A 27,217-nucleotide genomic window follows, 5' to 3' on the forward strand; every position below is an offset into this window, starting at 1 on the left:
GCAGATTTGCTGAATCTGATGTTATTTTGTTGCCGAGCGATGCATCCCCAGCACTATTGGTACGAGCTCTCGTGTTTTTGGCCAGGACAGAAGAGGCTTGGAGCAACAGAGGTATTCATGTGGATATCCTAGCTTCTCTGCTAAACTGCTTATGACGTGTGACTGTGAAACGTAGTAAAACGGCTACCACAGGAGTAAGCTAGTGCGGCGGCAGAGTTAAAAGAAGAAAATGAAGGGGAATAAAAATCTCAGTCCACTAGTTCAGCGGCTTAGCCTAATGTGTGTTGCGACTTGCGACCAGTCGATTCTTCGTCGGAATCTTCCCCCGACGACGTCACCGGCGAGAGGGAAGGGGCAGGTCACACGTCACAGTTGAGTTGATGCTTCGCCGGCGTACGATGAGACGAGGAAGACAGCCACAAAGTTGCCTCCTGGACTTGCAGGGCCCACGTCCATAGTAGTGTCAACTGGGCTGTTCTCATCGCTTCCACGGGCCACGACCCAGCGATCCACCTCGCCTGTAGGCTGGCGGAGATGCGGCCGAATATTTTGCAACGCAGCCCATACGCGGGGGAGACTAGTCCACGATCAGCATGGAGCCCGCGGCCCGCTTTGTAAAGTGGGTGTAGCGAAGCACGGTATGGCGTATGGGCTGGGCTGAGAGTTTTGATCAGCATGGAGCCCGCGGCCCGCTTTGTAAAGTGGGGCTGGCCCGCTACTGTAGCGAAGCACTGAGCCTGGGCTGGCGAGAGCCCATAATCGTTTTGTTTTCTCCTTTGTCTTTTTCCAGAGCGAGACGAACAGACGAAATCATTACGATTCTCAAAAAAAAAAGACGAAATCATTACGGTGCCGATTGCCGATGGAGACGAACTGACCCCAGCGGCCCAGCCCCATCCCCATGGCTCTCACGGTGCACGGAAGATTTTCTTTTTTCGAAAAGGACGATGCAGGGAAGATGATCTCGGAAGGAGACGAGGTAAATTTGCTAAAGGTAAGAAAAGTGTCTACGACGCACAAGTCGGTGTCCTGTAATTTCAGAAATCAGGCGCCATCCGCTTCTATTGGCTATCCTCTTCTCTTTGTGCATTTTCCGTAAAGGTTGGTCTTTGGTCGATCGAGTAGGTGGACCGTAATTTCAACGTCGCCATCAGTCATCAGCATGAACAGGGGCGAATAGATGATCCGTGATACGGCTACAAATACTATGGCTACCTGCGGCCCGGCTGCTTAGACCTTGTCTAAGGCTTGACATTGAAATACTGAATTGACGCCTGACGGAGCTTACGAGCTGGGAGACGTGCACGCAGGAGTAAAATAATCCAGTGCTGCAGGCTATGGTGGATCTCCTGACGTCCTTCGGGATTTGACATCCGCAGATGGGCAGGATCTTTCTTATTTTCTCCCCTGATCGATATGGTGTAGAGATTCACGCTTCCGTAATAAAGCAGTGCAAGGGCTCGATTGTTCAGTGTCAGAAGAGGAAGAGTTCCCTATTTTGTTCATTTCGGACGCAAGAGACAGCCGCGTCTCACACTTACCGAAAGAAGCACTCACCGTCATTCGAGGTTGCACAAAAGACTATCCAGGGACCTTCTGTTCCGGCCAGGTAGCTAAAACTTGAACTTCAATGTCTGTCTGGATTCGGTACGAGCACAGTTGAGAGTACACGATCGTTTTGAAGGACGCACCATCACATGTTCATCAATCATCATCATCACTTTATCAGCAGGACAAAGTGAGTAATTGTATGATGGATGGCTTCTCTCCGGATCTACTGTAATACGTATATAACACGAATTGTTGGTGTCAAAATCACTGCAATTAGGTACTCCTCCGTTCCTAAATACTCCATAAGATAGTGTAGCGTTGTCACGAGTTTTAAAATTTGACCAATTTTATGTTCCTGTATATGTGACTGGGACATAGAGTTCAACATGGAAAATATACATTTATATTGCACAAATCAAAATCTGGATAATGAGAACCTTGTGGAGCATAATTCCAGTCTGCAAGTGTACTTAATTGTAGTCACAAAGTACTGTGAGAAGAATTTACCTTGTGCTAATCTGTCCATAAGTTCATAACAGTTCCTTTTAGCCAAAAATATGCCTTTTACCGCGAAAATTGACTACAATCTTTGTCACAACTCATAACCAGTACATGACATATAACAACAATTGTCGTAGTCGGTTTTTGCCACTATCACACGTAATTCATTAAAACAACCTATCACCCTGCTCTTTTAGGAACAACACCGAGTGCAAGATGTAGATACCCATACGCACACAAATACACACAATATAATAATGCTGAGAAAATACCAAGTAGTGGAGTTTGAAGCACGAGAGGTAGCGGTTACCGCCACATTAATTGCGCATTGTTCGCACTCTGTCGCCAAATTGACGTGTGGGGATTTGGTATATTTCCTCTGATTTGAGAGCTGGGGTTCTGTATACAAAATAAACAGGCTATGGATTTGGGCCTTCTTCTTTATGTGATTTTGATAATTGTTTGCAAAATAAACAGGCTAGGAAGAGGTGTGGCCTACTTCAAGTGCATAATGTCTGCGCTGCATTGCCACTGTAACATGCCGCATTGCCACGTACGTTACCAATATCATCTGATGACGTACACCAGTTTAGACTAAATTGAACCAAAAGCCCTAGTTTATAATGTATAATTTTTAATCTTCAACTTAAAATCATTATAGGTGCAAAGTTCATTTTTTGTGTAGAATTAATTACATCATGACCAAACTACCTAGTCTTGAAAAATGAGGCACCAAAAAACGTAAAAAAAGAAGAAGTTAAGAAACCAAAAGTGACTTTTGCTATTATACATGCTTGCTCAACTTCATGAGTCGCCAGCTTGGAGAAGGCGAGAGTAGCACTTAGGATGATGCATTCCAGTTTGATACGCGCTTGGTCGACCCGGGAACCCAGTAATCTTTTCCTTGTGCAGAGGCCAGGGATCGCTTGCCCTTTTCAAAAAATAATAATATTTTTCTCCTTTGGTTTGGTCATCATATAAAGCCAGGTAGAACTGCTTTTGATTTTAAAAAGTGATGCTTGCGGGCGATTATAGGACGAGAAACATATTTATATCTGTCAAAAGGTATAAGTGATGGTTATGTGTATAAGTCGACCCACAAACTAATGGTTATTTTCAAAAACAAACAGACAAAAATCATGTAAATGATCAATGAATGACACAAAAGTACACATGTGCACTCGGACTCAGTCATATAATACACACACGCATGTACATCGCTAGATATGCTACTTACTCATACACTCGTACAGAATCACTGCGCCAAAGCATAACACCAGGCTGTGGAAAATCAGCTGTGATATAGTGCGAATCGTGCACGACATGGGTGAAAAAGATCCGTCACGGGCCACACCGGCTCACCGGAGCCTTTCTACGTCGGTTCGTCACGTCTGTGGAAAATCAGCTGATCTTTCTGCCCGTAAAGCGCTGCTGGGTGTCCCTACATGTTGGCCAAGAGCACAAAGACCAACAACAACCGTTGTGCACGGAAGCCTAAAAAGCTTGGAAATCTAAGCAACGTGTCCGGAATCTAGAGATTCGCCGAATATAAGCTTTGGACCACACCAAGGACGACATGTGTACGGAGTACGGACGTGCATAGCTAGCAGCTCACACACTGTCACTGTTGAGCGACGAGCTCAGTAGACTTCTTGCGCTCATGGCGCACGGCCACGACGGCGCCGCCGTCGACGTCGTCGTCCGTGTCCTTGCCGAAGAGCTTCCCGGTGTCCTCGAGGCTCTTGCCCATGGTCTCCGGCAGGAAGAAGTACATGAACACCCAGCCGGCGGTCGCGACGCAGGCGTAGAGGTAGAAGCTCCCGGCAATGGTGATCGTGTGTGAGAGCGAGAGGAAAGACATGGTGGTCGCCCCGCTCATGAGCCTGTTGAGCCCCGTGCCGATGGCGGCGGCCTGCGCCCGGAGCCGCAGCGGGTAGATCTCGGAGCAGTAGACCCACGCCACGGGGCCGAGCCCGGACGCGAACGACGCCACGAAGGAGAGCATGGCCGCGATGCTCACGGCGCCCAGGGCTTTCGACTCCGACTCCGGGCGCCGGTCCATCATGAGCAGGGACGTGGCCAGCGTGAAGAGGAAGATGGCCATGCCGCCGCCGCTGGCAAGAAGCAGCGGCCGCCGCCCGACGCGGTCGAGCAGCAGCGTGGAGATCGGGATGAAGAAGGTCTTGCAGACGCCGACGGCCATGGACGCGCCCAGGGAGTTTGTCTTGGACTTGATGCCGGCCTGCTCGAACACCCGCGGGCTGTACATCACCACGCAGTCCACGCCCGTGGCCTGCTGGATGAACATGAGCCCGAGCCCTGCCACCAGCATGCGCCGGACCGGCCGGCTCGGGTTGATCAGCAGCTCCTTCCACACGCCTTGCCCGCGCGCGGCCTCGTTGGCGCGCACGATGGCCACGACGTCGTCGGCATCGGTCGCGTCCGCCGGGATGCCCACGACTCTCTTGATGTCCAGCAGCCGCTCCTCGGCCTCCTCGGGGGAGTCAGAGGTCCTCTGGAGCACGTACCGCGCGTCGTCGATGCGGCCGCGCATGACGAGCCACCTCGGGGACTCGGGCATGGCGAGCACGGCGAAGCCGAGGAAGATGGGCGGCACGGCGCCGACGAGGAACATGGCGCGCCAGCTGAGGTGCACGGGGAGGCGCGCGAAGGCGAAGTTGGAGACGTAGCCGAGGAGGATGCCGAAGTTGTTGAAGACCTCGGGGAAGGAGGTGAGGAAGCCCCTGGCGGAGGTTGGCGCGACCTCGGCCGTGTACACGGGCGCGATCATGAGCGCGTAGCCGACGCCGATGCCGGCCACGAAGCGGCCGGCCATGAGGAAGGCGTAGTTCGGGGCCAGGCCCATGAGGAGCGCGCCCGTGAAGAAGATGGCGGCCGCGAGGACCATGGTGTACCGCCGGCCCAGCCAGTCCGACGTCAGCCCCGCCGCCAGCGAGCCGAACAGCGAGTAGATGTTGATGACGCCGGCCAGTATCTCGATCTGCGTGTCCGTGATCTTCAGGTCCTCCTTCATGAACAGCTGAGCGCCGCTCATCACCGAGATGTCTGCTGACGCAATTAACTGGTTAATTTTACACGCCTAGCTTGCATCCGCACGCGTGACGGCGAAAGTAGTTAGAGGTGGAAATGCACGTGACGTACCATATCCGAGGAGGACGGAGTTCATGGAGGCGAGGAGCGCGCAGGCGAAGGCGTACTTGTTGATGGGAGGGCGCTTCGCCGGCGCCACGGCCACCGGGACGGCATCGGCCGTAGTGTCCGTGCCCGTGCTCATCATGGCGCGGAATTAAGATGAGGAGCTTGTGGTGATCTCTCTCGGCTGTGTCTTGGTGTGCCGGCCTATTTTGCTCTGTCCTGGCCGCTAGCGCTCTATTATTGTTTGTACGTTAGGTCTCTGGCGAGTGGCCGTGCCAAGCTTCACTTCTCACTGCATGAGTTGTTGTTTGTGGCTCTTGTGCTCGGCCCTGTTTTATATGCGGGGCTGCTGGTGACCGTGAGTGAAACAACGAGTACTGAAGCAATAAGTGCACGTTTCGCTGTAGCGGCAAATTTACGTATTTGATGGAAAATGATATGGACTGTCGTCCTCGGATCCACAGTGTAGACTGTACATCATCGTACGTATTTTGGTCGTAAACTAGTGAATTCATAAATCAATGGCCTGAGGAAGCTATATATGTACTCCGTATGTTGGTCCCCGGACGTATGGCCAACTGACGAGGGATTCAATAGTTGGCAAGCCATTGCGACGACCCAGTCAATATTTCGTCATCCTACAAGTTGGCAGCACCGGTGATTGTTTAGTACTCCGTAGACAACAAAAGTTTAAAACTCACTCTACAACTAATAAAGCAAAAAACCCTCTCGAGATTTTTTCTTTGTGTGTGACCAATCTCATCTCCTGCAATTCATTAAGATGAACAGAATGATCCGGTGAATTAGTGAAACCAGACTAGAAACCATACAAAGCACGGGTTATATCCAAGATTTTTTTTCAAGACTTCGGATTAAACCCATCGTTCGTTTACAAGTTACATAGAGCAGACAGAGAAGAGAAGGAGGCTGTCTGCTACAACGACTATAATAACACCATGTTTCTCTGAATATACACCCAACGTTCAAAAAAAAAAGGGACAGAGAAGAGAAGGAGGCTGGCTAATTTACCATACACCTGCAGGCGGCTGGCGTTTAGGATAACACGTTTTGTTTGTGCAGTACAGTGTCGACATTGTCGCCCCACCACACAAGTAACGGTGACACGCAGCATCCAAGGCCAAGGGCTCACCCGCGCACAAAACTCGTGTCGTCAGGTTGCCATCGCGCGCGCATTTTGATTTTCTCCACCGCGTCAACCCGGCGTCACCGTTACATATATCCCCGGAAACGGCCACTTTGTAATTGTACTAACTCCTTTCAATCCATATTAGTTGTCAAAATATTACATGTATCTAGACGTTTTTAGTCATAGATACGTCTAAATTTGGACAATTTTAGTCATAGATACCAGGCTGCACCATCAGCTGGTATGCTGACCCGTCGATCGATAGATACGTCAATAATTGGAGCGATACGTGCGTACGTACGTACCGTACTGCTGTTGCTCCCGTATTTCCAGGTGAGCCTGACCGCGCTACACATTAAGTTTCAGTGTTTGCTCCCCTTGGAGACTGTGGTACAGATTTTTCTACCTTATCGTAATGTAGACTGCGACTCTAAACACGCACCTAGCATAGGCTGCTAAGTGCTAAGGCTGGGCCTTTGCCTCCTGGCTCGGCTCCGGTGGCTATACTATTTTTGTGCATCTTTGTCACGCATTGCTACCACGGATCGATCGATCCGTCACAAAGCTATAGCTGGTCCGTCCAAGCGCGACCTCCACGCCTTTATTGTGTCCATACCAAGGTGACCAGGATGTGCGCAGCAATCTCGTGAAATTGCGTACGCCCGTTGCTCACGCGGATCTCCGGACATGGAACCCAGCAACGCCACGTACGCCCATCGTCGATCAATTAATCGGAGTAATTAGCACCGACAGATCAGAGTCTTGTTCATCATTCATCAACATGATACCCAGATTTTCGATGTCTGCAGTGAACTTGCCGAAGACTTGAATCCTGTTTTGCCCGTAGTCATTATCATGTCTGCGACAAGCACAATCACTGGTGTAAACGGCCGTGCTCAGACTAGTGGAACCGGAAGGAAGGAAGGAAGGCTGTGATGTGTGAATGATCAAAGGAGGTCGAGGGAGGTGGTGGAGCGTGTTGTGGTCCATGGAAGCGCCAGCGACCCGTGTCCGTGTCAGCCACTGTAGACTTCCCGGTACCGGTCGAAAGGGACGAGACAACCCCGCCGGCCACAGAGGCGTACTCTCAGCCAGCCTCTGGCCCTTTGCTGCCATTTGCAATTCCTACTTGCTCGATTCGATCGATTGCTTTTACTCCGGTTCTTTTCCTTGGGGATCTCACAAAGATCGCGATTGACACGATCGGAATACGGCTTCGCGGTCAGTAATTAAACACACTGTACCAGTTCTTGACTCTTCCCAGAATCTTGTTTCTGAATTCAGGCTCTCTTCTTCTCTCTACCAATTACAATCCTGCTGCGAGCTGCATCAACGTACAGTCCGGGTAGTGAACGCGTACCTAACGTGTCTGACGTCCCTCACCAAATACTCCAAAAATAATGTAATCTTGGGCCCTGCCCCCTGCCTGCCACTAATCAAGTTAATCTGCGCCTGTTGCGTCCTTACACGTAGCTAGGGAATGCGTTATCAGCATCTGCTTTTCCAAGCCACCGGATCGAATGCTTTACCATGAGCAGGAGTATTAAATTCCTGCTATCCCCAATGTGTTTCAGCTTTATCACCATCTCACTCCACCCACGATACTATTTTACCTATATATACACAGGTGCACGTTGTTTTCTTTGGATCGTTTTCTTGTGCAGGGATGCAGCATTGCAGCTGCTATCTCTGCAGTGATCAAGAAACCTTCGCTGTCCGATACTCCTACCCTGCCAAAGTGCCAATCGCCTCACATCATCGTGCAGCACGGCTGCACGGCCCTATATACTTCACCCAGGTTCCGTCCTCGTGAGAAGACGGATGGCTGATGAGGACGCCCACGAGCCATATTTGCTGATATTTTCTGATATCAAGAACAAGCTAGGGTGCATAGGACCATCCAAAATATCTTGGAGGGTTGCCTGTGCGTTACATGGGATCGGGACGGAACGACTGGGAGCCAATGCTGGGTCAAGATTTAGCTGGATCCGAACAAAACAGCAACCTTCCTTCCTTTTTCTAAAGAAGCACAGTGAACATCTTTCCAAAAAATTTAGAAGCACACGAAAGCTTCCTTCATTGCATTTCAGAAAGGGTTGGCAGGACAAAAAAGGTCAAGGTCTCTCTTCTCTGTTTTTTTTTTACCGATTTGATGGATCTCCTTTATCCGAACTTTAAGCTACAGTCTGTTCTCTTGGTGCCTGATTGATAGAACTACAAAGTTGCCAAGTTGATAAGTTTCAAACGAAAAAGGTTGCCAACTTGATAGGCTTCAGAATTTGGACGATACTGCTGCCACTAAGTACTATGAACTTTGAACCCCAACTACATGGATATGATAATCATTTTATTAATCCAAGAACAGATTTTTATATAGAGAGATTGATGAGTGCAGGGCTCACTCCAGCGCACCTTGAGGAAGGACCTACCACTGATGAAGAAAGCCAAAGAGCAAAACTGCATCTGCCACGAATTCCTAGCCTCTTCACGTGGATTTGCCTTTTATTTTCTAGATCCACCTGTTAAAATTCATGGCATGTCCATGAAGGTGACGAACTTGGCCGCGGGCCTCTCAAAACCGGAAATCCATTTCATAGATTGCTGCTGATAAAGAATCTTATAAAGATGGTGTGCCTTTTGCAATGGAAATGATGTGGTTCAGACTTTTTTGGCACGCTAGCTGCAGGCCTGCAAGGAGCTGCGTACCGGGATCGGTCGAACTGGATGCGTGATGCCGTTATCTCAATACTAGTTCTAGCAATGATCATGGCGCAAGTCATATTTTGGAGTTCCATAGGATTTGCACGGATGCATGTAATCATGTCGCCTTTTGAGCCGATCTGTGCTTCCTCTTCCTTTGCTGATACTCCCTGATATGCGTGAGCACCTGTGGATTTGGGTACAATGTAACCTGACCACTCTCCAGTCGATCTCCACTGCAATTGGGACTCAAAAACAAGCAGAAAGAAACATGATTGCAGAGATGTCATTATCTTCTCGCCCCTGCAAATCTGACGATGCATATTAGAATCTTAAAGAGATGCACGCTGAGCATAACATGACCTTATGGAGCTCGACACGCACGCACGTACGATTCGTCCCTTTACCAATAGATTGGCCAAAGACGACCGTACGCCGGAATTGCGCCGAGCACCAACAATCTAATGGAGGAGCCCGCGATCAGATCACGGCATTACGCGATGACATGATATATATATCCTGTAAAGTTAGATCCCATCCTACCGTGGAAAGGCGCCCAAAGCTGATTAGGAGACGGATGGAACAGGCGGCCACGTCTCGAAGGACTAGAAAGAAAATCGCCCGGGACAAAATTTAAACCGCCCATCCACTCACGTCAATCGGCCGTTGCGGTCGATCAATTGGTTCGCACCATCTTCGGATGCTTTCGTTACGTTAATTTTTAGTTTAGGCAGCAGCCAAAAAGTCTCCGGATAGAGGGGAACCGATAGTGATCGCCGGGCGGCTAATCGAGTGGATCCTGCGGTTAAATGCGGGGCCATTGGGCTTAGGGGTAAAAGACTGGCCGCCATGAAAGCGTCTCCCGCCCGTGTTTAACTTGGAAACTCCTCTCCAGTTCTTGAAAATAAAGGGGAAAGTTTGTTACCGCGTGCTTCTCCCCTTGATCAAAATTGCAAGATCAATGAAGTATAATGAACTTGCTTGGCATACTTTGCTTGACTTGCTTACTGGAAGGTTGGGTATAGTAGCAGGTGAAGCGGCCGCATCTGATCCGTATTTTCTTGACCTAAGCTAAGCTCTCTGTTCCCTCTGAGCTCAGTATCACTGTTTAAGCTGAGGTACCTCGATTTCAGAATGTGGCAAAATAAAATCCTTTTTTTTTCCAACTGCAGAAGGACGATTATGTTGCCATTTCAGTGTCACTAAACATGATTTCATTCAGTTTCTTCCCATCTAAGGCTGCTAGGAAGATGCAACCATTTAATTTGTACTGTTTGACAGTGTGGGTGTCCTTTGTTGTTTGTTCCCTTTCAATTTCTTTCGTTGTCCTCTGTTGGAGCATACCCGAGATGTCATTCTCGGTGGAGGACTTCAGAATTACGAATTGCTAGACCCAATTTTGTACGCTTCTCTCAAAATTTCCACGGACAGCAGCATGTCATCATGATGATATTGAATGGAAGTGGGAAAAGCAACTTGACACAAAAATATGTGGTTGCAAAAGCGAGAATTCTGAAATTACGGTGGCATTAACACTGTCACAAACATTTTTTTTTACGAACACTGTCACAAACATTTCAAGTGGCTCTGATAAATTTTGTCCCCTCCCAAGGATACTATTAATTGTTATCTCCTAAATACAAGTTGCAAAATTTTCATATCAAACTGGCTTGCAAACTTTCCTTCAAAAAAAGAAGAAGAACAAACTGGCTTGCAAACTCAATCATGAAGTGCAGACTTGCTGCTATGCACCTGTGCTGCCTGTGATCTGTTCCAAAGCAACAGGTTTCTGCTTGCGAAAAGTTCTTTGTTCATATTCTGCATCATGCAGATGCAACAGACAAATTTGTTCTTGTCGAAGGTTCTCTGCTCCTTGTTGCATCTTGTAAGTGATGCTGGACAAGGCCACATGCGAGTACGCGATATGTGCTCTTTTTTTTTCCAACGGTTCACAAAGTGCCATCAAAGAGTACTAGAATATGCTTAAAAAAGAACATTGTGATATTTTTGGGAAATGTACGCCAACTTGACATCTTGAGGTCAATACGGTGTAATCGATGATATGATGGGTTATATGATAGTGTAGTCCAAGATAGGACGTACCACAGGACCCCATTTGTCCATTATTGGGCTAAATTGCGAAACTTAGCAATACCAAGGCATAGATTTATGGAATGGAAGAACGATTGATAGTGGTGCGTCGGTTTGACACCACTGCGAGCGGGTATTCAGATCAGGAAAAAAAAGATATCCACAACCTTATTCATGTCTTTTTGACGGTAATGGATCGAATTCTGCATGTTTTAGCTGCAGCGGTACCAAATTTTCTTTTTTAGGGAAAGGATGGTCGACCCCCATCATTCGATTAAGGAGAAGCACCGTACAAGAGGGGGATCAAAGATTGGTCGCCCCTAAGAAGAAAAAGGAAGAAGAAAGAAAAAAAACGGAACAAGGCGAACTAATCTCTTGGGTCCGAAGAGCATGCCCTTAATCTACCCTGGTAATCTTCCCATACTAAGTGGGCCACATGCAGCGCCGTGGCAGCCGTCCCCTTGATGATTCTCCTGTTGCGCTCTTTCCAAACCCCCCCACCCCCCAAGTGTAGATCAGACGCCGGCTGAGATCGCGCTTTGCCTCCTTAGGGAGGCCATGAATAATGTCATCCCAGGACAAGCTAACCGAGTTTGAAATGGGGAGGGCTATCAGTGTGCCCGACTCCAAGATTGGATAAGTTCTCACACCTCCTTGAAGAAGGAGCAGTGTAGACAGATGGAGGATCGTCTCCGGTGGATGCGGCAAAGCTGGCAAATCGGGTTGTGGGCCATTGCCGGTTCGCCAGGTTGTTTGCGGTGAGGATTCGCCCGTGGGATACCATCGACGCAAAGAATCTACTGCGCCCTCTAAGCCGATGCCTCCGAGTAAGAGCCCGTGACCGTCCATCTCCAGCGGATGCCATCCTGCCGTGCGGAGAGGGAAATTCCCCGCAGGCAGCTCCAGAGCTCCACGAAATCCGCGAGCTGCTGCGGCGTGGCAATCTTGAGCAGAGAGCGCACCCAGTGGTGGGATGGTTGTGGAATGGCAAAATTTTACCGTCGTGGGCTGGTTGTGGGCTTGTGGCACGACCGCACGAAGCTTACGGGCCAGGTGAAAGTAAACTTCCAAAGAGTCGCAAACTTCCAAACCGAGCAGGCCCCGAAGTCGTGAGGTTGGGGCGGCCAGCTGCTTTTTGTTTTTTTTGAGGGGGGCGCAGCCAGCTGCTGCAAGCCTGCAATAGGGTACATCAGATTACGGCCCACTTCTTTGATTCTGGTCAAACCTTGGTCGCTGTTTCTTCCACCTTTCGACTTCCACGAGTCCAGATCGTGAATTCAGAATTCCTAACGACCGTCTCTTACCCGGCCACAGCAGCCGCCTCCGTGTCCCAGCACCGCGGTGCCGATGCGGCCGTGACGCCGCCAGGCCTGGTGGAAGCGCCGCAGAGGCGCGTCGCTCGCTTCTAGCCGTGGCAGGTCTCGAGGTCCGTCTCTCACTTTCTCGCCCTTTCCGTCTCTCCTCCAATCCTCTCCATGGAAACTGGGAAACCTACTTGGCGCGGGCGTGTGGCCTGTGGGTGCTCCCGGGTCGCATCCGCACTGTACGTGTTCGTCGAAATGCGTGGCAGTTTATTTTGAAATCTCACACCACCTCACCGCCACGGCACGGCACGGCAATAGTGTTCGCAACGTCCTTTTTCATGAATTTAAAGTACTGTACTCGCCTTTGAACAAGTGCACCGTCCGTTTTCAAGAATTAAAGTACTGTACTCGCCTTTGAATTATTGTACTGCACCGGCCATTTGTGATTGCCCGCTTGATGTCACACGTGTGCAAAGTGCAACCATGCGTGGAAACCGTTCAATGGCTGAATTTCAAAAATATAAAACGAGAGGAATAATAAACTTTCCGAATGCAGAGAGAGAGAGGTCATGTGAAGCCTCTAGCAAACAGACAAGAAAGATCAAAAGAAGAAATGAAGAATCAGTATCTGTGATTGTGATCTGACAGCACACATATTTTATAACTTTTGTGTGACTATAATCTTTCGCCCAGCCCGGCCACAAATTCGGTTTCTCAGATTTGATAGCGTACTCTTGGTTCTTGATTCTTCAGCTGCTTCCTCCTCATCTCTCTCAGCTAGCCTAGCTGCGACCGTCATCATGGGCACCAAGGCCATGTCAGATTTCTTTCCTTTGCTTCTATGGTTATCTTAACATTTCCTTGCAGCAGCATCTGCAAAGATGTTAGCTTTGATCACATGCTACCAAATCCTTCATTCACAAAGAGTGAAACGGAGAGAAATAGTTTAACTTTTTTTTTGCATAGTTGTTGTATGCTCTGCTCGATGTCCTCTTCTTCCTTGTTTCTTGAAAAATATTAAGCTCGTGGTTCTTGTGCAGGGAAGCATTTGTGTCCAATGAGACCGCCCTATTCATGAATAAGCATCCTCCACATGTATTTAAACCGGTAAATTTTGGCTCTCCCTTTGCAACTGTTCTTAGATTTGTTCGCCTTCTATTTATGGAGTGATTGATTGATTTGAGAGACACTAATCTTGCTAGTGAATACTTGGTGTGAGTACTTGGTCAGCTAAGTTGTGCAGGAACACAAGAGTAAGGCGTTTTTATCTGTATAGACAAGTTATTGCACTGTTATGGTTACGGGAAGGAAGAGTACAACTGAACCAATACCCTTTTTTGGCAGTAGTTTTCTTTGATTCTCTAGATAAATTGAATTGCTTGATAAAGAAGATTCCTGTGAGCTGTCTCTGCCACATACCTTAGCTGAAAGGGTTCAGCATTGACTTATCCTACCAAATATATCTAATCATGTCAAGCAAGCTTCAATGTTCTCCTGTAATTATTCTTGCTTGTTGTAACAAATCCATTTTAGATTCATTCAACCCCCTTGAACTTTTCAAAATATATCAGGCATAGAATTTGTTTCATGCTGATCCACGCCCTCAGTTTCCATGTGTCTTTTGGCAAATGAGAGTTAGAAAAGTAATACAGTACTCCCTCCGATCCATATTAATTGTCGAAATATTACATGTATCTAGACGCTTTTTAGACATAGATACAACCATATTTTGGGCAAATTTGAGACAACTAATATGGATCGGAGGGAGTAGTATTTTTAGGATGCAGAAGCCCTATGTATTTTACCATTGAGATAACCGTTGCCATTCTGATAGTTTTACTGCATTAAGTGTTAGATTCCAAACTCGGTTACCATAAGTGGCAATTTATCCTCCTATAGACACATGTCTCTACATATTAATGCATTCTGGCCTAGAACACTTATCTTAGAACTTGTGTTTTCTCTCTGGTTTTGCAGATGTCTCTACCATCAATAATTGTAAAACTCACTTTGGGATTACTCTGGTGCATCATCCACTTATCAATCAGCCTTTTTAGTTTATGTTATCATCTGATTTGCAATCTAGAGTATTATCTTATTTCATCTGGATTGTTGCCGAAGTATCGAAATCTCCAACTGGAGAGAGTCAAGTACCTGGCCATTGTCGTAGATAGCAGAGAAGCTAATAATGCCGTGAAGCTCAAGCAGCTTTTGTGTTGGCTCTCAACTATTGGCGTGAAGCATGTATGTCTCTACGACATTGACGGTAAGACAATAGACCACTCTTTGAATTTTTAGGTTACTACTGTTTTCAGTCTGAAGTTTATCTTCATCAGTCACTTATCTACTTGCAGCATATTTCCTTTTGTGAAAATGAACATGACTATAAGAAATATCCAGAAACTTGAAGTAACAATACAGAGCTATCAGATTTTTTGGAGAGCAGGGGTAGAACAATTCAAAGTAATAGCCATGATGCTTAGTACATTTCAGCTTCTGATATTTATTGAAGCATGAGAAGCATTTACGAGTATACAAAAGCAGCACCTTACCATTATATATTTCACTGTAGGAGCGATAAAGAAATATTTTGAACCTGGTATGAATGGCTCAGGAGATGGCAGTTCAGCAGATTCTTTGGTAAGTTACATACCTGAGCTATTTCTATTGTTTCTTTTTCTGTCTGAAGCCTTACGGTCTGTCTTGTTCCCTGCTAGATACTATATCCTTTCTTTGGTGGTTTATTTAAATCATGGGTTATTGAAACATGTAGGATGTCAACGCAAACACCAAAGCCTTACACTGTTGTCATGGGGAGATGTCGATAGAGTGTATTTCTGGTTGTGATGGCAAGGAAGGAATCGCAAAAGCAGCCAACTTACTTTGCTCAATGTATTTCAATGGTGATAAATATACCCATGGAGTTGATAAAAGCGAGTTAGTATTCACAGAAGCTGACATGGCCAGTGCGTTGAAATCCATAGGTATGCTAAAAAAAGTACCCCCTTTTCATACTTGCTATATTTGATACCAAGTACAACTCTAGAGTAGCACTCAAGGTCCTGCTTTTTCCGTTAGGTTATGGTGGACCAGAACCTGATCTTCTTCTTGTGTATGGTCCTGCTAGATGCCATTTAGGCTTTCCCGCATGGAGGTTGCGGTATACTGAGATTATGTAAGTTCTCTCATCATATTAGTCTTCCTAGTTCTAAGCTCTGCATAGATCCTGTCTTATAATACACATGCAATCACATTATAATACACAGAATTCTTATCCTTACTTGCAGTGACCTAATGATACTCCCTCCATAATAAGTGTCTTGGATTTAGTACAACTTTGTACTAAATTTAAGACACTTATTATGCATCGGAGGGAGTAGATAAATAATGCCGCTGGAGTTCCCTTATACTCCTGTGGCATCACAGCAACAATCTTTCTCAAATTTTGCAGTTTCAGAAGAAAAGTTTTTCTTGAATTTCCTTTAGAACCCATCCAACCAGTATATAGTTCAATTCAGTATCTGTCAAGCATCCAAATTAATGTCTGTGGGTTGCCCTCCCTGAAAATACTCGGACTCATAATAGGATTTATTTCAAGTCATTTGGTAATTCTCCAAAGGATTATATTTAGTACAGCTTATAAACTTTGCTTGAAACAAATAATCATTCCATCTGAAGTCTGGTTGAACAAATTAATATTACTATATTTCCATCATTGGAAAATCTCCACTGTTTATTTTCCAGGCATATGGGACAACTGAAATCAATGAAATACGGTGCCCTCGTGAAAGCCTTCTACAACTTCTCAAAGAAATACCAAAACTATGGTTAGTGTGATTTCAAAACCCTGAACTGTACCACACTGAAATTAATTTTTGCTGTTACTTGTGTCTTATATATAAACAGCTACTCCCTCCGATACATAATAAGTGTCACTGATTTAGTATAAAGTTGTATTAAATAAGTGACACTTATTGTGGATCAGAGGGTGTACCTTTTAGTTTTCAACATTTATCCTGGCCTTATAATTAAAAAGTTATCCCCCCCCCCCCCAAAAAAAAACATGATGCCATAATTTTTAATAGACTCCTTTTTATTGCTGCAAAAGTCACACCAAATTATTCGCCACATGACAGCCTTTTATATTAGCTCTGTTTTGTAACAATTCTTACAGAAAGAGTGACCCCTAATCCCCTGTGATATTTTCCATTTTCAGCACTACCTACACTTCTCCTTCATTCATAGCCCTGAACGCGCTAGCATGTTTTGATGCTTGGCAGATACAGTTTGTACTCATTTGGCCAACTAATGTTTTGCATCTCAGGTAAATGAGAGGTGGTAGTTCTATGAAGACCGGCGTGTCATGTAGAAAAGGACTCCTGGCATTGTTTTGCCTTTCTCCTTTGATAGTTACGAGCAGTCATCACAAATTCACATGCTGTATTAGCAAGATTAGAATCGTTACTGATAGAATATACGGGAATCGATCCCATTGTATTTGACCATGAAGAATAAAGGACCTGCTCTCGAGTGAGCATACGAGCAAACATGCTGGTTGATATCAGCATTATTCTTTTTTTTAAGGCGTGTATATTAATTAAGAACCAAGATGATATCAGCATTTTCTGTACCTGAATCACGGCGATCACTTTGCTTCATATTATGCAGGACTGCAGGAGTCGCCAAAATGATTTGTCTTTTGACTCCTCGTCTGTTCCTCGTTTCCTGATGAGAATCAGCCACTTGCAATTGAGCTATTAAATGTTGTTTTATGTGTTGTCTGTGGATTAGGATAGTATTCACCATACCATTACCCGTATTGTTTGCAAATGATCAGTCATGTTCTCTATTTTAATTTTTTTCCATTTCTTCGTTCGGTTTCGTTTCTACCTTTTCTGTTAAAAACGCTGTACGTTCTGGCCTGCCTATAATAGCAGAGTCCTGATTGCAAACAAGCAGGTCTCTTTCTACCTCACAGCAGACAGGCTACAGCTGATTCTCAAGAATCTGTAGCCCCGCCAAAGTGAGTCTGAGGGTTTTCTGAAATTCTTCACGTACATCTTGCACTTACAGCAATCGAAGAGGTCTTGCATGCTAACACAAAGGGCAATAGGAGGGAACGACCCGGTCGTATAGGATTTTTCTTTTGAGGGGCCGCGTATTTACCGGAGGGAGGTGGAGCCGTGGAGGGGCCTAACGTGGTGTTGTTTCCGTGTTCCGGGAAGCAGGCGGGGCTAAAGTGCAAAATAGTAGTACTAAGGGTAGATTCATCTAAAATCACTCACGGGACTACAGTGCAAAATGTACGCGGGCTTAAATCCCTCACCGTGTTGGATCGCTCCAACTCTCGAAGCTTCTTGTTTTCTCTTCGCATCAGGAAACGGAACCCCCCCCCCCCCTTCCTCTCCGTTGTTCGCATCGCGTCTAGGGTTTAAGGGAAAGTGCGATGTCGGCACCGTGGTGGGATTCCGACTGGAAGGACCGCTCTGGGCCTGAGTACCGCGTCCATGTTGGCAACCTCGCCTGGGGCACCGACGAGCGCTCTCTCAAGGACGCCTTCGCCGACCACGGTCCTATCGGCGCCGAGGTGAGTGGGTTTCGGTCTCTGTTTCGTTGCTGCAAGTTTGTTTGTTTTTAATTGTGGCTGGATATGTGCATGCTACCTCGTCGTTTTCTAGGATTAGATTAGCTTGGGGTCCATATTTGTTTGACCTGTTTCCATCAGATCTGTGGTGGAACTGACACGTGCTCGATCTATATGTTCCCTTATCCCCAACACTGATTTTCTAAAATTAAATACTCGCCGGTCCCTCGTGGTCACATTCCACAAGCTTATGCCTTTTCCCCTGATATCACTCGTGTCGCCTTTTCATCTATGCTGCGTGTTTTTACCAATTTGTAAAGAATTTGGGATGATATAATATAGTCCCACTTGAGATTTGATAGTGATTTATATTCTATCTGCCTAGCTGGAGCATGCATGTTGCGCCTGTTCGCCGTCGATGCTTGTAATCGGTAGTTGGATGAGATTGTCGCAAGATGTCCTCGAACTGTTCCTTTGGCCTCTGCTTTCTTCTCTGTGTCTTCTGGGACCTGGGCGCATATAAGAAGAGAGTACTATCTGCACGCACGGCTCTGGTTCTTGCAAAGACGCAAGGATCCATGGCGACCTCTATCGGCCACAGAAGCAGCTGCGGAAACCTTATTCTCTACCTCGGACACCTGCTTTACTTCTTTGTTTTGTGTTGAGATTCGTCGTCCTGTAGCCGTTGGGCCCCTTTCGCGCAAATTGTGTATTGGCTTGCCGAATTGGCAGAGCATCGTGCAAGCCCATTGCTTTGCTCGATGATCTCAGAAAGGTAAGTTTCTTATTAGCCAACATACCCTCTGATGGCTACGGAGGACAGTAAGTGCATCATCCTGATACATCCGCATGCATGCATTAGTGCATTACTACATCATGCTGAAATCGAAGCTCATGGTTACTCTCCTAGTTCGTCCGACATGTTTCTCACTGATTATGTCCATGGCCGACTCTTCCAAGCATGTTTCTCACTGATTACGTCCATGGCCGACTCTTCCCAGCATGATTCTCACTGATTATGTCCATGGCCGACACTTCCTGTCCCTGATTCTTGCTTCCGACGGCAGCCTGCTCATAAAAACTATTATTATAGCGGTCTTACTTCAAACATCACTGACTAACTCATATCTGGTCTTGATCTGCACCCTGCATTAGCTCCTTCCTTCGCCAGCGAGAGTTACTTTGGGCAGGCCTCTTTATTGATGGGTGTTAACGAGCCTGTATGGACATCATGTTTGTTTACATATTGTTTAGGGAGATCTTGCTAAGAACATGTAGCGTATTCTGATTGTTTTTTTATTGGCTGCAGGGGTTGTTTTCGATGTTTGCATTAGCTTTCTTTATTATCTCATAACAAATCTGAACTGTACGTTAACGTTGACATAATCTTCACCGTAGAATTTATATTGCTTTAATAATATACTGTATTAGATACCAGTACACTTGGTTTTCCAAATCGAGAATATCTTGCTAATTCTGGAACAAAATATCATGATTTTGGACTGGATCTCACCTCGGAATGGTCACTAAACGGAAGTTGGCGCTACCATTAGGGAGTTTAATGTTAATCAAATTGCAGGAGTACAAGATGTGGTGGAGGAACATGCAGCCTATGTGCTGTTTATTTTTGTGCTTTCCACGTGTTTTCTTTCCAAATTTGTGTACAATAATAATAATTTTGTCCATGTCTGTTCTAAATGTGCAACTATTTGTGAAATTTCAATGTGTCTTAACTAGGTTGTGAGTGTATGATTTTCCAGATCGTCTACGACCAGGAGATGGACAGGTCCCGTGGGTTCGGTTTCGTCAACTTCAACGACCACAAGTCCATGAGTGACGCCATCCAGCGCATGAACGGTCAGGAGCTTGATGGCCGCAGCATCACCGTCAACCAGGCCAATCACCGTGCCCGCAAATGGAGGGCATGAACAACTGCTAGGAGGTCACCCACCAGCTTATGAACTTACTGTGTCGTTTAAGTTAAGTCTCGTGTGGTAGTTCAGTTTATGGTCGTCAAATGGAACCTATCAAGTCTCGTGTAGTAGTAAAGTTTATGCTCGCCAAATGAAACCTATCAAGTGCCGTGTGGTTGTTCAGTTTATGGTCATCATATTGAAACTACCGACTGTGTGTTGCACATTGTCCGGCTATGACTTGTGATTGTTGAACGTCTAGTATCGTTTAATCAGCTGCAGTGTTGAAATGGAAATGTTGCTTCGCTTTGTTGTTTGTTTGGATGGTTTCACCTGAGTGGTTGTCAAGCAGTGGCGGTCAGTATATATACCAACGTTTGATCATTCTCCATGCTTACCATTTGACAAGCTGCTTCCTGTTGTAAACACCAGGCATTCAGCATTTTCTTGAACTGGACCGCATTGACTTCTCTTGCTGAATGCTCGTCTTACATGCAGCTTACTGTTGGGAAAGTATGTTGCAGTGTAAACACTTGTACTTCGTATGCTTTTAATTTTCACATATTTGGATGAGGTAAACAGTTAGTACTAACCAACCTGAGATGCTTCATGTTTTAAGGCCCACATGCTCGCGCTCTCAGTTTTACCAGGTGAGAAGCGAAACCAAAGAGTAGAGGTATATCGTCCCTTCGGGGACATCCGATAAAAGTGGAAAGAGTAGAGGTATATCTGGCAGGTTTTCAGGAAAAAAAACCGATATGTTCGGTATTTAGAGATTGGACGGGATTAAATATGATTTGTTAGGGTCAATACGATATTTCCGGCCACCATATGTTTAGAAGGCTCTAGATATTGCGCCTCTGTAAATATTCATCCTCCAGGCTCATTCCAACAATCCAACGCACAAGCCATTATTCGTCCTCTCACGGGAAACAGACCCTCCATTCTTCGCATCGCCATCAGGGTTCAGCGGAAGTTCGATGGCTTGCCCGTGGCGGGATGAGTGGATGACGACTGGCAGAGGGCTGTGCCTGATCAGCGCGCCCTTGACGCACTCGTAAACAACGCGCGCCGCGGCACCGAGGTGGCTGGGTTTCACTTCTGTTTGTTGCTGATCTGTACATGTTTTTATTTTAGTAGCCGATCTGTACATGTTTTGTCGTTGTTTTCTAAGGTTTGGATTCACTTTGATTGTACTTATTTTTTTTGTTTGGAATTTGTTGATGAATCTTGCCCATGTCTGTTTTAGATGTGTAATATATTTTGTGAAATTTCCATGTCTCTTAGGTCTTCATTAGGCCGTACCAGTTCGTGATTCCTCAGAAAGTCACTGATCGGGAGACAGGCATATCCCGTGGGTCCGAGAATAGCGAGTCGAGGGACAAAGCCGTCCAGGGCAAGAACGGCCAGGAGCGCGGCGGCGGCCACACCAGCACCGTCGACAAGGCCAAGGCCAATGACCGCCCCCGCAAAGCTTGTATCGGTGTCGTTGAGTTAGCAGGCCAATGACCACCTGCCACAGAAGGTTGTTTAGTTTTTGGTCGTGAAATGGAACCAGGTCTCGTGGTCGTTTAGTTTTTAGTCGTGAAATGGAGCCTATAAGGTTGTACATGTCGGTGTCGTGAAGCTACCAAGTCTCGTGTCACACGTTCATTTGCTTATGGTTGAGATGTTGGAACCTACCAACTGCAGTGTTGAAATGGAAAATGTCGCTTCTCTTCTGTGATTTTGGCGCGTCTGATCGCGGCCTCTAGGCTGGTCACAGTGGGAGCAATAAAAATGGTAACTAAAAAATGAGACTTCTATGTTACCACAAATAAAATGTCAACTAAGCAATTTGAGTGATGTGACATGTTATTAATAAGAAAAGAGAGGGTTGGAGTAACTAGATATGTTACCATCACATAACACTTCCCAAGATACAATGAGTTTATAAAACTAATAAATGAGACTTCTATGTTACCACAAATATAAGTAGTAACATCTACTAGTAACATATGCATGTTACTAGTTTATGTTACTCCACACTATGACCAACCTTATCTTACAGCTATACGCTTTGCCGTCTTTTATCTTGCGGCATTACTCATCTCTTATCTTGCGGCATTACTCATGGAGCTTTAAATCAGATCCTTATGGTGTTAAACATACTGGACAATTCTCCAAATGTCCAGAACAGCTACTGCTTCGTCTCGGAAGTCACCCACTCCCACACCAGACATTCTGCAATTTTCACATATTATAACTTCATAAATAAATGGCACCACATTTAAAAGTACACTCGACGGAACCCATACCCATCTTTCTTATACAAAAGTATTTGGAAATTTCACATATTTGGATGTGTTGTATTCTTATTCCGTTCAGATCCAAAGAAACGCTTAAATCAGAATTCTTTGAGCTAGATGTCTAAAGTTCAACAGATTCGGCACCATTGGCTCAAAGCTCTGTGATCAAACTACATCATCAAAATCTTGTCTATACTCAACTTATAATAACTTTAAATTTCTACAACGGTTCAAGGTTAAGAAAATCAACAAGTTGATTCAATTAGCATTTGGTTCTAATTAGTGTATCTAGTATCCAATTGCACTAAATAGTTGAGCCAATTCCAGTACTAGCTCAATTAACCAGTAGCTCACCCCAGAGGAATTGCTGACATTCTTGATATTGGTATCCCCAAATATTACTGTTCTAAACATAAAAATAATTTATTGCCAAGTATTTGAAGAGAAAGTAGTACACGAACAATCCCAAGAACCCAAGAGTGTACAATGTATGTACAGTACATATTAAACAGAGAGCACTTTACATGTTGTTACAGAGGCATTCGCAGAAGTCAGGCATATGTTACATTGACAACGGTAGAAGCATTCTTTGCTTACTTCTCTTGTGCTTTCTCTCCTCCTTGGTTAGTCTCATACACATATAGAGAAGTGCAGCAACACACAAAAAGGAGAAAGCAAGTCCTATGAATTTGAAATAAAAAGCAACACATGTGAAAACAAGTAAAGCAAAAAACAGTAATTCCCATATGACGAGCAGGACGTCAATCCTGCACCAACAAACATCAAATAGCTGTTAAATCAGCATGCAAGCAAAATTTCAAACTATGGTGCAAATAATATAGGACCTGAACATAATCGCCTGCTTGCACACTAATACTGTTTTGTGTTGGAAACATGTAGTGACAGGGTGTAGTCAACAATCAATATTACACTAGCATTGTTAAGGAAAACCTGTAATGTCACACTCACCCTTAAAGGTCAGCCACGAAGAGCTGCTCAGAGGAGGCGAACCATTTTGGGGGTTTAGTTCAACATTGATCGTTTGCTTTCCCGTTTAACAGTTCGTGTATAACAGCGAATTAATAATGAATTTCCAGCTCATTTAGCCACATGCACAAGTGCATAAGATGTCAAAAGAAACAATCTGGAAACTTAGTTTTAAGATAATGGTAACAATGCAATACTAGCTAAAACCAAACAGAGAAACTATGGCCAACCTTATCTAACTAACAGAAATTGGCAAAACTAATTTAGCATAAACCCGGAGATATTGAACACAGGATCGATCAGGTATTCGGACCTCAGGACCTGCCCACGAGAACTCCACCCCTTTACTCCAGTAGGTACATCGAGAAGGAATTGGAAAATTCAGGGTTAGGGTTTGCTTACCACGAGGAGCTGGAGCTTGAGGTGGAGGTGGAGGAGAGGAAGGATGAGGTTGCCCAGGCGTGCCTGTATCGCGCCTGATACTCCTTAACCTGCTCCACCAAGGGCTGCCGCTGCAGCCCCTGGTCGACCTCCGTTCCTCGCGCCATCCTTCTCCGACGCCCGACGGCGACGGCGGGGCCGCGGTGGTGCGGCCGTGCAACTGGATCTATCTGAGTTTGTGACCGCGACTAACAGTGTTGGGCTTTGGGCCCATTTTCTCGTGTGTTGTTTTCCTAGGGAGCCGAGACACACTCACTCAGGCTGGAGTTAGTTGTACTTGTACGGGTGAAACGGGGTTTTCGCCTGACTGCGTGAGCCGTCCGGAGCCCAGCGAGCAGCTACCCAAACCCAAAGCCCGCCGCCCGAGAGTCTCCACACGCGCGCCGCCGCCGCCGCCGCCGCCGCCATGTCGCAGCCGTGGCAGTGCCCCTACTGCCGAGCGTCCGGCCCGGCGCGGTGCGCCACCACGCAGCCGCCGCTCTCCCGCGCTGTCTCCGAGTGCACCGCCTGCGCCCGCCTCGTCCTCGAGCGCCATCTCCACACCCACCCCTTCTTCCCCCTCGTCCCCTCCATCCACCCGCTCCCCCTCGTCACCGCCGACCTCCCCACGCCCTCCTCCCCATCCACCAACGACGACGACGACCCCTTCCTCCCCGCCGGCTTCGTCTCCGCCTTCTCGGCCTTCTCCCTCGAGCGCCACCCCGTCCTCGCCCGCTCCGCCTCCGCCTTCTCCGGCCACCTCGCCGAGCTCGAGCGCGCGCTCGCCGTCGACTCCCCTGCCTCCTCGACCCCGGACCCGTCCGGGCCCATGGTCTCCGTCGAGAGTCTCCGCGCCTACCTCCAGATCGTGGACGTCGCGTCCATACTGAGGCTGGACCGGGACATAGCCGACCACGCGTTCGAGCTCTTCAAGGAGTGCTCCACCGCGACCTGCCTCAGGAACCGCAGCGTCGAGGCGCTGGCTACCGCCGCACTCGTCCAGGCCATCCGCGAGGCGCAGGAGCCCAGGACGCTGCAGGTTTGTTCCGCTCTCATGCTCTGTATATGCTTGTCGAAATGCTCCCGTGCATAGATAGATAGGTAGAGGTGTGTGTTTCTCCAAACAACCAGGCAATTGTAGGTTCTGAAAAAATCATGCGAGATTCCACAATGATTTAATTGATTTAAAATTGACGATTTTGTTCATTAATTCCAATCAGCTAGTAATTTAGGTCACCAAACAACTCAACATATGGTCCCTGTATGGACTGAATTGCTGTTGGATGATATGCTGCTTTGCAGTATACAGATTTGCTGACCGTAGCCCCCAAATCAATTTAGTGTCAAGGCGCTCTACTTAGTATTGCCTTATATGGAGCACCCGATTGTGTTAACTACTTAATTTCAACATATAGGGATAGCAAATTTATATTTTGCTTGATTCTTAAAATTTGTTCCTTTTTGCCAAATTATATGACTATCTGTCTGGGAATTACTCCCTCCGTTCCTAAATACTTGTCGCTGTTTTAGTTCAAGTTTGCACTAAAACAGTGACAAGTATTTAGGAACGGAGGGAGTACTACCTTACTATGTGAGCACTGGAGTTATTAAAGATTAGGATAAATTCAACTGTCACAAATACCATGATTCAACCTAACTACAACAGATGACATGCTTCGTTGCCAAACGACTGAACCGAATGTCGAGTCAGTCATGGAACATAGCATGTGTTCTATAAGTACTCCCTCCGCCCCATAATTCTTGTTTGGACTAACACAACGACAAGAATTATGGGACGGTGGGAGTAGTAAAAACTTGGTGCAGCATTTTTGCTTAATCCTGCAAAAAAAATCCCATTAGCACTGACCCATCTTCTGTTTACTGCATGTCCAGGAAATCTCTACTGCTAGCAATCTTCCTCAGAAAGAGATAGGAAAATACATCAAAATACTTGGCGAATCATTGAAACTAAGCCAACCTCTTAATAGCAATTCAATAGCAGTTCACATGCCTCGGTTTTGCAACCTCCTTCAGCTCAATAAATCAGCTCAGGTATCAGATAGGCCGAAAACCTGAAATATTTTGAAACGTAATATGTACTGCTTTTAAGATACCACATTCCGTTTCTTCAGGAACTTGCAGCCCACATTGGCGAGGTGGTTGTTAATAAATGCTTCTGCACACGGCGAAATCCTATAAGCATATCTGCTGCTGCTATCTACCTTGCATGCCAGCTTGAAGACAAGCGCAAGACTCAGGCAGAGATCTGTAAGGTAACAGGCCTTACAGAGGTAACTTTGCGTAAAGTTTATAAAGAACTGTTGGAAAATTGGGATGATTTGCTACCCCCTGACTACACACCAGCTACACCACCAGAGAAAGCTTTCCCTATGACAACCATATTTTCAGCTCGCTCATCTAGCGGAAAAGATCTTTACCAGGATAAGCTGTTGGATAGCATTAAGCAAAAGAGCTCTGAAACTGTAGAGCTTGATCACATGGTACTTGTAAAAGAGGAAGAAGACCGAAAAGCTGGTCCACTTGGCCGATCTCTTTCAAAACCTGAGCCCCATGACTTGAACCAGGCATGCTGGCAGCAGAATGTTCCATTCTCAACATCTCCGAAATTGGACCGTGACAAGATGGAAACAGGCATTCGTGGGTTTAACCTTAATGAGGCATCATGCCCAATGGATTCTGATAAGGCAGACATAACAGTGAAGCCAGGCTTTGCGGATAGATGGTTAACTGAACCAAAGGTGCATCCATCTTCTCCCAGTAGGCAGCCTGTACCATGGCAGCTTAAGCAATCGGCACCAGCAACTGGATCATCACATTCTAGGATTCGTGGGATGCAGTTGGACCTTCTGGCTGCACGAGGAAAAAGGAGTGCCGGGGATGGTGGCGATGGCTTTGATAAAGAGGGGAAGTGAAGGTTGCAGCTGATCATGTTTATATAATGAACTTAGAGAAATCAGCTCTGTAAATATAGATGTTCATCTCTAGTCGAGATTAATTTGAAAACTCGAGATTAATTTGAAAACGTCTGTAGGTCTGATGCATCATGCAGGTGCTCATTTCTTTTGCGCCATAAGTTTACCAATGTTGAAAATTTTACCATTAATTAATTAGCCTTTTAACTCTGTGATGATTACATTCTCACCACGTTTAGTTCAATAATGGCATGCATTACTATTTGGTTATTGCTACGTGCAATCCGCAAAAATCTGCTCGTTGCAGAAAATGAATGCACACCTTCCACTCAACTTTTGTGTAATTTCACACAAACTTTATGTGTTTATCTCTCTTCGACTTCTTTGTTCCAGCTTTACTAAGTTCAATTTGCATAGAAAAAGTCTTCCTTTTTGCAAATAGCATAAAAAAAGTTTTTCTATTCAACACTTTTCTCTAGCTAGTACTCACATTATGTACCTAGCAAAGTAAACTGTCGACGATATGCTTTTAGTTACCATGCAGGACAACATTGTTACTTAGACATGAAATATAACTGTCCAAATCTGACTCAGATTTGGATGTCTGATAGTCTTATGGACTATGAAATGAAGGAACGATAC

At 46.0% G+C, this 27,217-nt stretch overlaps 5 protein-coding genes and 2 long non-coding RNA genes across 15 annotated transcripts; 4 read left to right on the forward strand and 3 right to left on the reverse strand.

The window, feature by feature from the left end:
* Window positions 1-3,165: 3,165 nt before the first annotated feature.
* Window positions 3,166-5,530, reverse strand: LOC100834742 (putative polyol transporter 1). Its single transcript, XM_003558537.4, has 2 exons — window positions 5,215-5,530; window positions 3,166-5,118 (listed from the first exon to the last, which is right to left on the reverse strand). The coding sequence occupies exons 1-2, from the start codon at window positions 5,348-5,350 to the stop codon at window positions 3,674-3,676; spliced, it is 1,581 nt and encodes a 526-aa protein (XP_003558585.1). The 5' UTR covers window positions 5,351-5,530; the 3' UTR covers window positions 3,166-3,673.
* A 2,401-nt stretch (window positions 5,531-7,931) lies between these two features.
* Window positions 7,932-9,134, forward strand: LOC112271482. The gene is made up of 2 exons (XR_002964548.1): window positions 7,932-8,468; window positions 8,568-9,134. It is a non-coding gene; the product is annotated as an uncharacterized LOC112271482 (long non-coding RNA).
* On the reverse strand, window positions 8,500-9,731 carry LOC106865748. 6 transcript variants are annotated; one of them, XR_001405076.2, is made up of 2 exons: window positions 9,599-9,731; window positions 8,500-9,358 (listed from the first exon to the last, which is right to left on the reverse strand). It is a non-coding gene; the product is annotated as an uncharacterized LOC106865748 (long non-coding RNA). The 6 variants fall into 6 exon arrangements; XR_002964530.1 differs by having other exon boundaries at window positions 8,500-9,366; XR_002964545.1 differs by lacking the exon at window positions 9,599-9,731 and adding an exon at window positions 9,444-9,584.
* Window positions 9,732-12,392: 2,661 nt separating this feature from the next.
* LOC100835975 (dehydrodolichyl diphosphate synthase complex subunit nus1) lies at window positions 12,393-17,150 on the forward strand. Of its 3 annotated transcripts, none has more exons than XM_024458032.1 (8): window positions 12,393-12,572; window positions 13,491-13,557; window positions 14,428-14,716; window positions 15,023-15,090; window positions 15,224-15,434; window positions 15,529-15,625; window positions 16,195-16,277; window positions 16,667-17,150. In XM_024458032.1, exons 2-8 carry the CDS (start codon window positions 13,525-13,527, stop codon window positions 16,693-16,695), a joined length of 810 nt encoding a protein of 269 aa, XP_024313800.1. In that variant the 5' UTR covers window positions 12,393-12,572; window positions 13,491-13,524; the 3' UTR covers window positions 16,696-17,150. The 3 variants fall into 3 exon arrangements, with proteins under 3 accessions (XP_024313800.1, XP_024313799.1, XP_003558589.1); XM_024458031.1 differs by lacking the exon at window positions 12,393-12,572 and adding an exon at window positions 12,994-13,267; XM_003558541.3 differs by lacking the exon at window positions 12,393-12,572 and adding an exon at window positions 12,995-13,267 and having other exon boundaries at window positions 16,775-17,150.
* A 640-nt stretch (window positions 17,151-17,790) lies between these two features.
* On the forward strand, window positions 17,791-20,263 carry LOC100836284 (glycine-rich RNA-binding protein GRP2A). Its single transcript, XM_003558542.4, has 2 exons — window positions 17,791-18,037; window positions 19,795-20,263. Exons 1-2 carry the CDS (start codon window positions 17,897-17,899, stop codon window positions 19,960-19,962), a joined length of 309 nt encoding a protein of 102 aa, XP_003558590.1. The 5' UTR covers window positions 17,791-17,896; the 3' UTR covers window positions 19,963-20,263.
* A 1,560-nt stretch (window positions 20,264-21,823) lies between these two features.
* LOC100839975 lies at window positions 21,824-23,909 on the reverse strand. Of its 2 annotated transcripts, XM_024458035.1 has the most exons (3): window positions 23,625-23,909; window positions 22,760-23,002; window positions 21,824-22,170 (listed from the first exon to the last, which is right to left on the reverse strand). In XM_024458035.1, exons 1-2 carry the CDS (start codon window positions 23,768-23,770, stop codon window positions 22,798-22,800), a joined length of 351 nt encoding a protein of 116 aa, XP_024313803.1. In that variant the 5' UTR covers window positions 23,771-23,909; the 3' UTR covers window positions 21,824-22,170; window positions 22,760-22,797. The 2 variants fall into 2 exon arrangements, with proteins under 2 accessions (XP_024313803.1, XP_010229036.1); XM_010230734.3 differs by lacking the exon at window positions 21,824-22,170 and having other exon boundaries at window positions 22,643-23,002.
* A 68-nt stretch (window positions 23,910-23,977) lies between these two features.
* Window positions 23,978-26,793, forward strand: LOC100835667 (plant-specific TFIIB-related protein 1). Its single transcript, XM_003558540.4, has 3 exons — window positions 23,978-24,681; window positions 25,536-25,694; window positions 25,775-26,793. The coding sequence occupies exons 1-3, from the start codon at window positions 24,070-24,072 to the stop codon at window positions 26,573-26,575; spliced, it is 1,572 nt and encodes a 523-aa protein (XP_003558588.1). The 5' UTR covers window positions 23,978-24,069; the 3' UTR covers window positions 26,576-26,793.
* Window positions 26,794-27,217: the final 424 nt, after the last annotated feature.

The sequence above is a fragment of the Brachypodium distachyon genome, chromosome 1 (genome assembly GCF_000005505.3).
Source record: "Brachypodium distachyon strain Bd21 chromosome 1, Brachypodium_distachyon_v3.0, whole genome shotgun sequence".
Taxonomy (NCBI): domain Eukaryota; kingdom Viridiplantae; phylum Streptophyta; class Magnoliopsida; order Poales; family Poaceae; genus Brachypodium; species Brachypodium distachyon.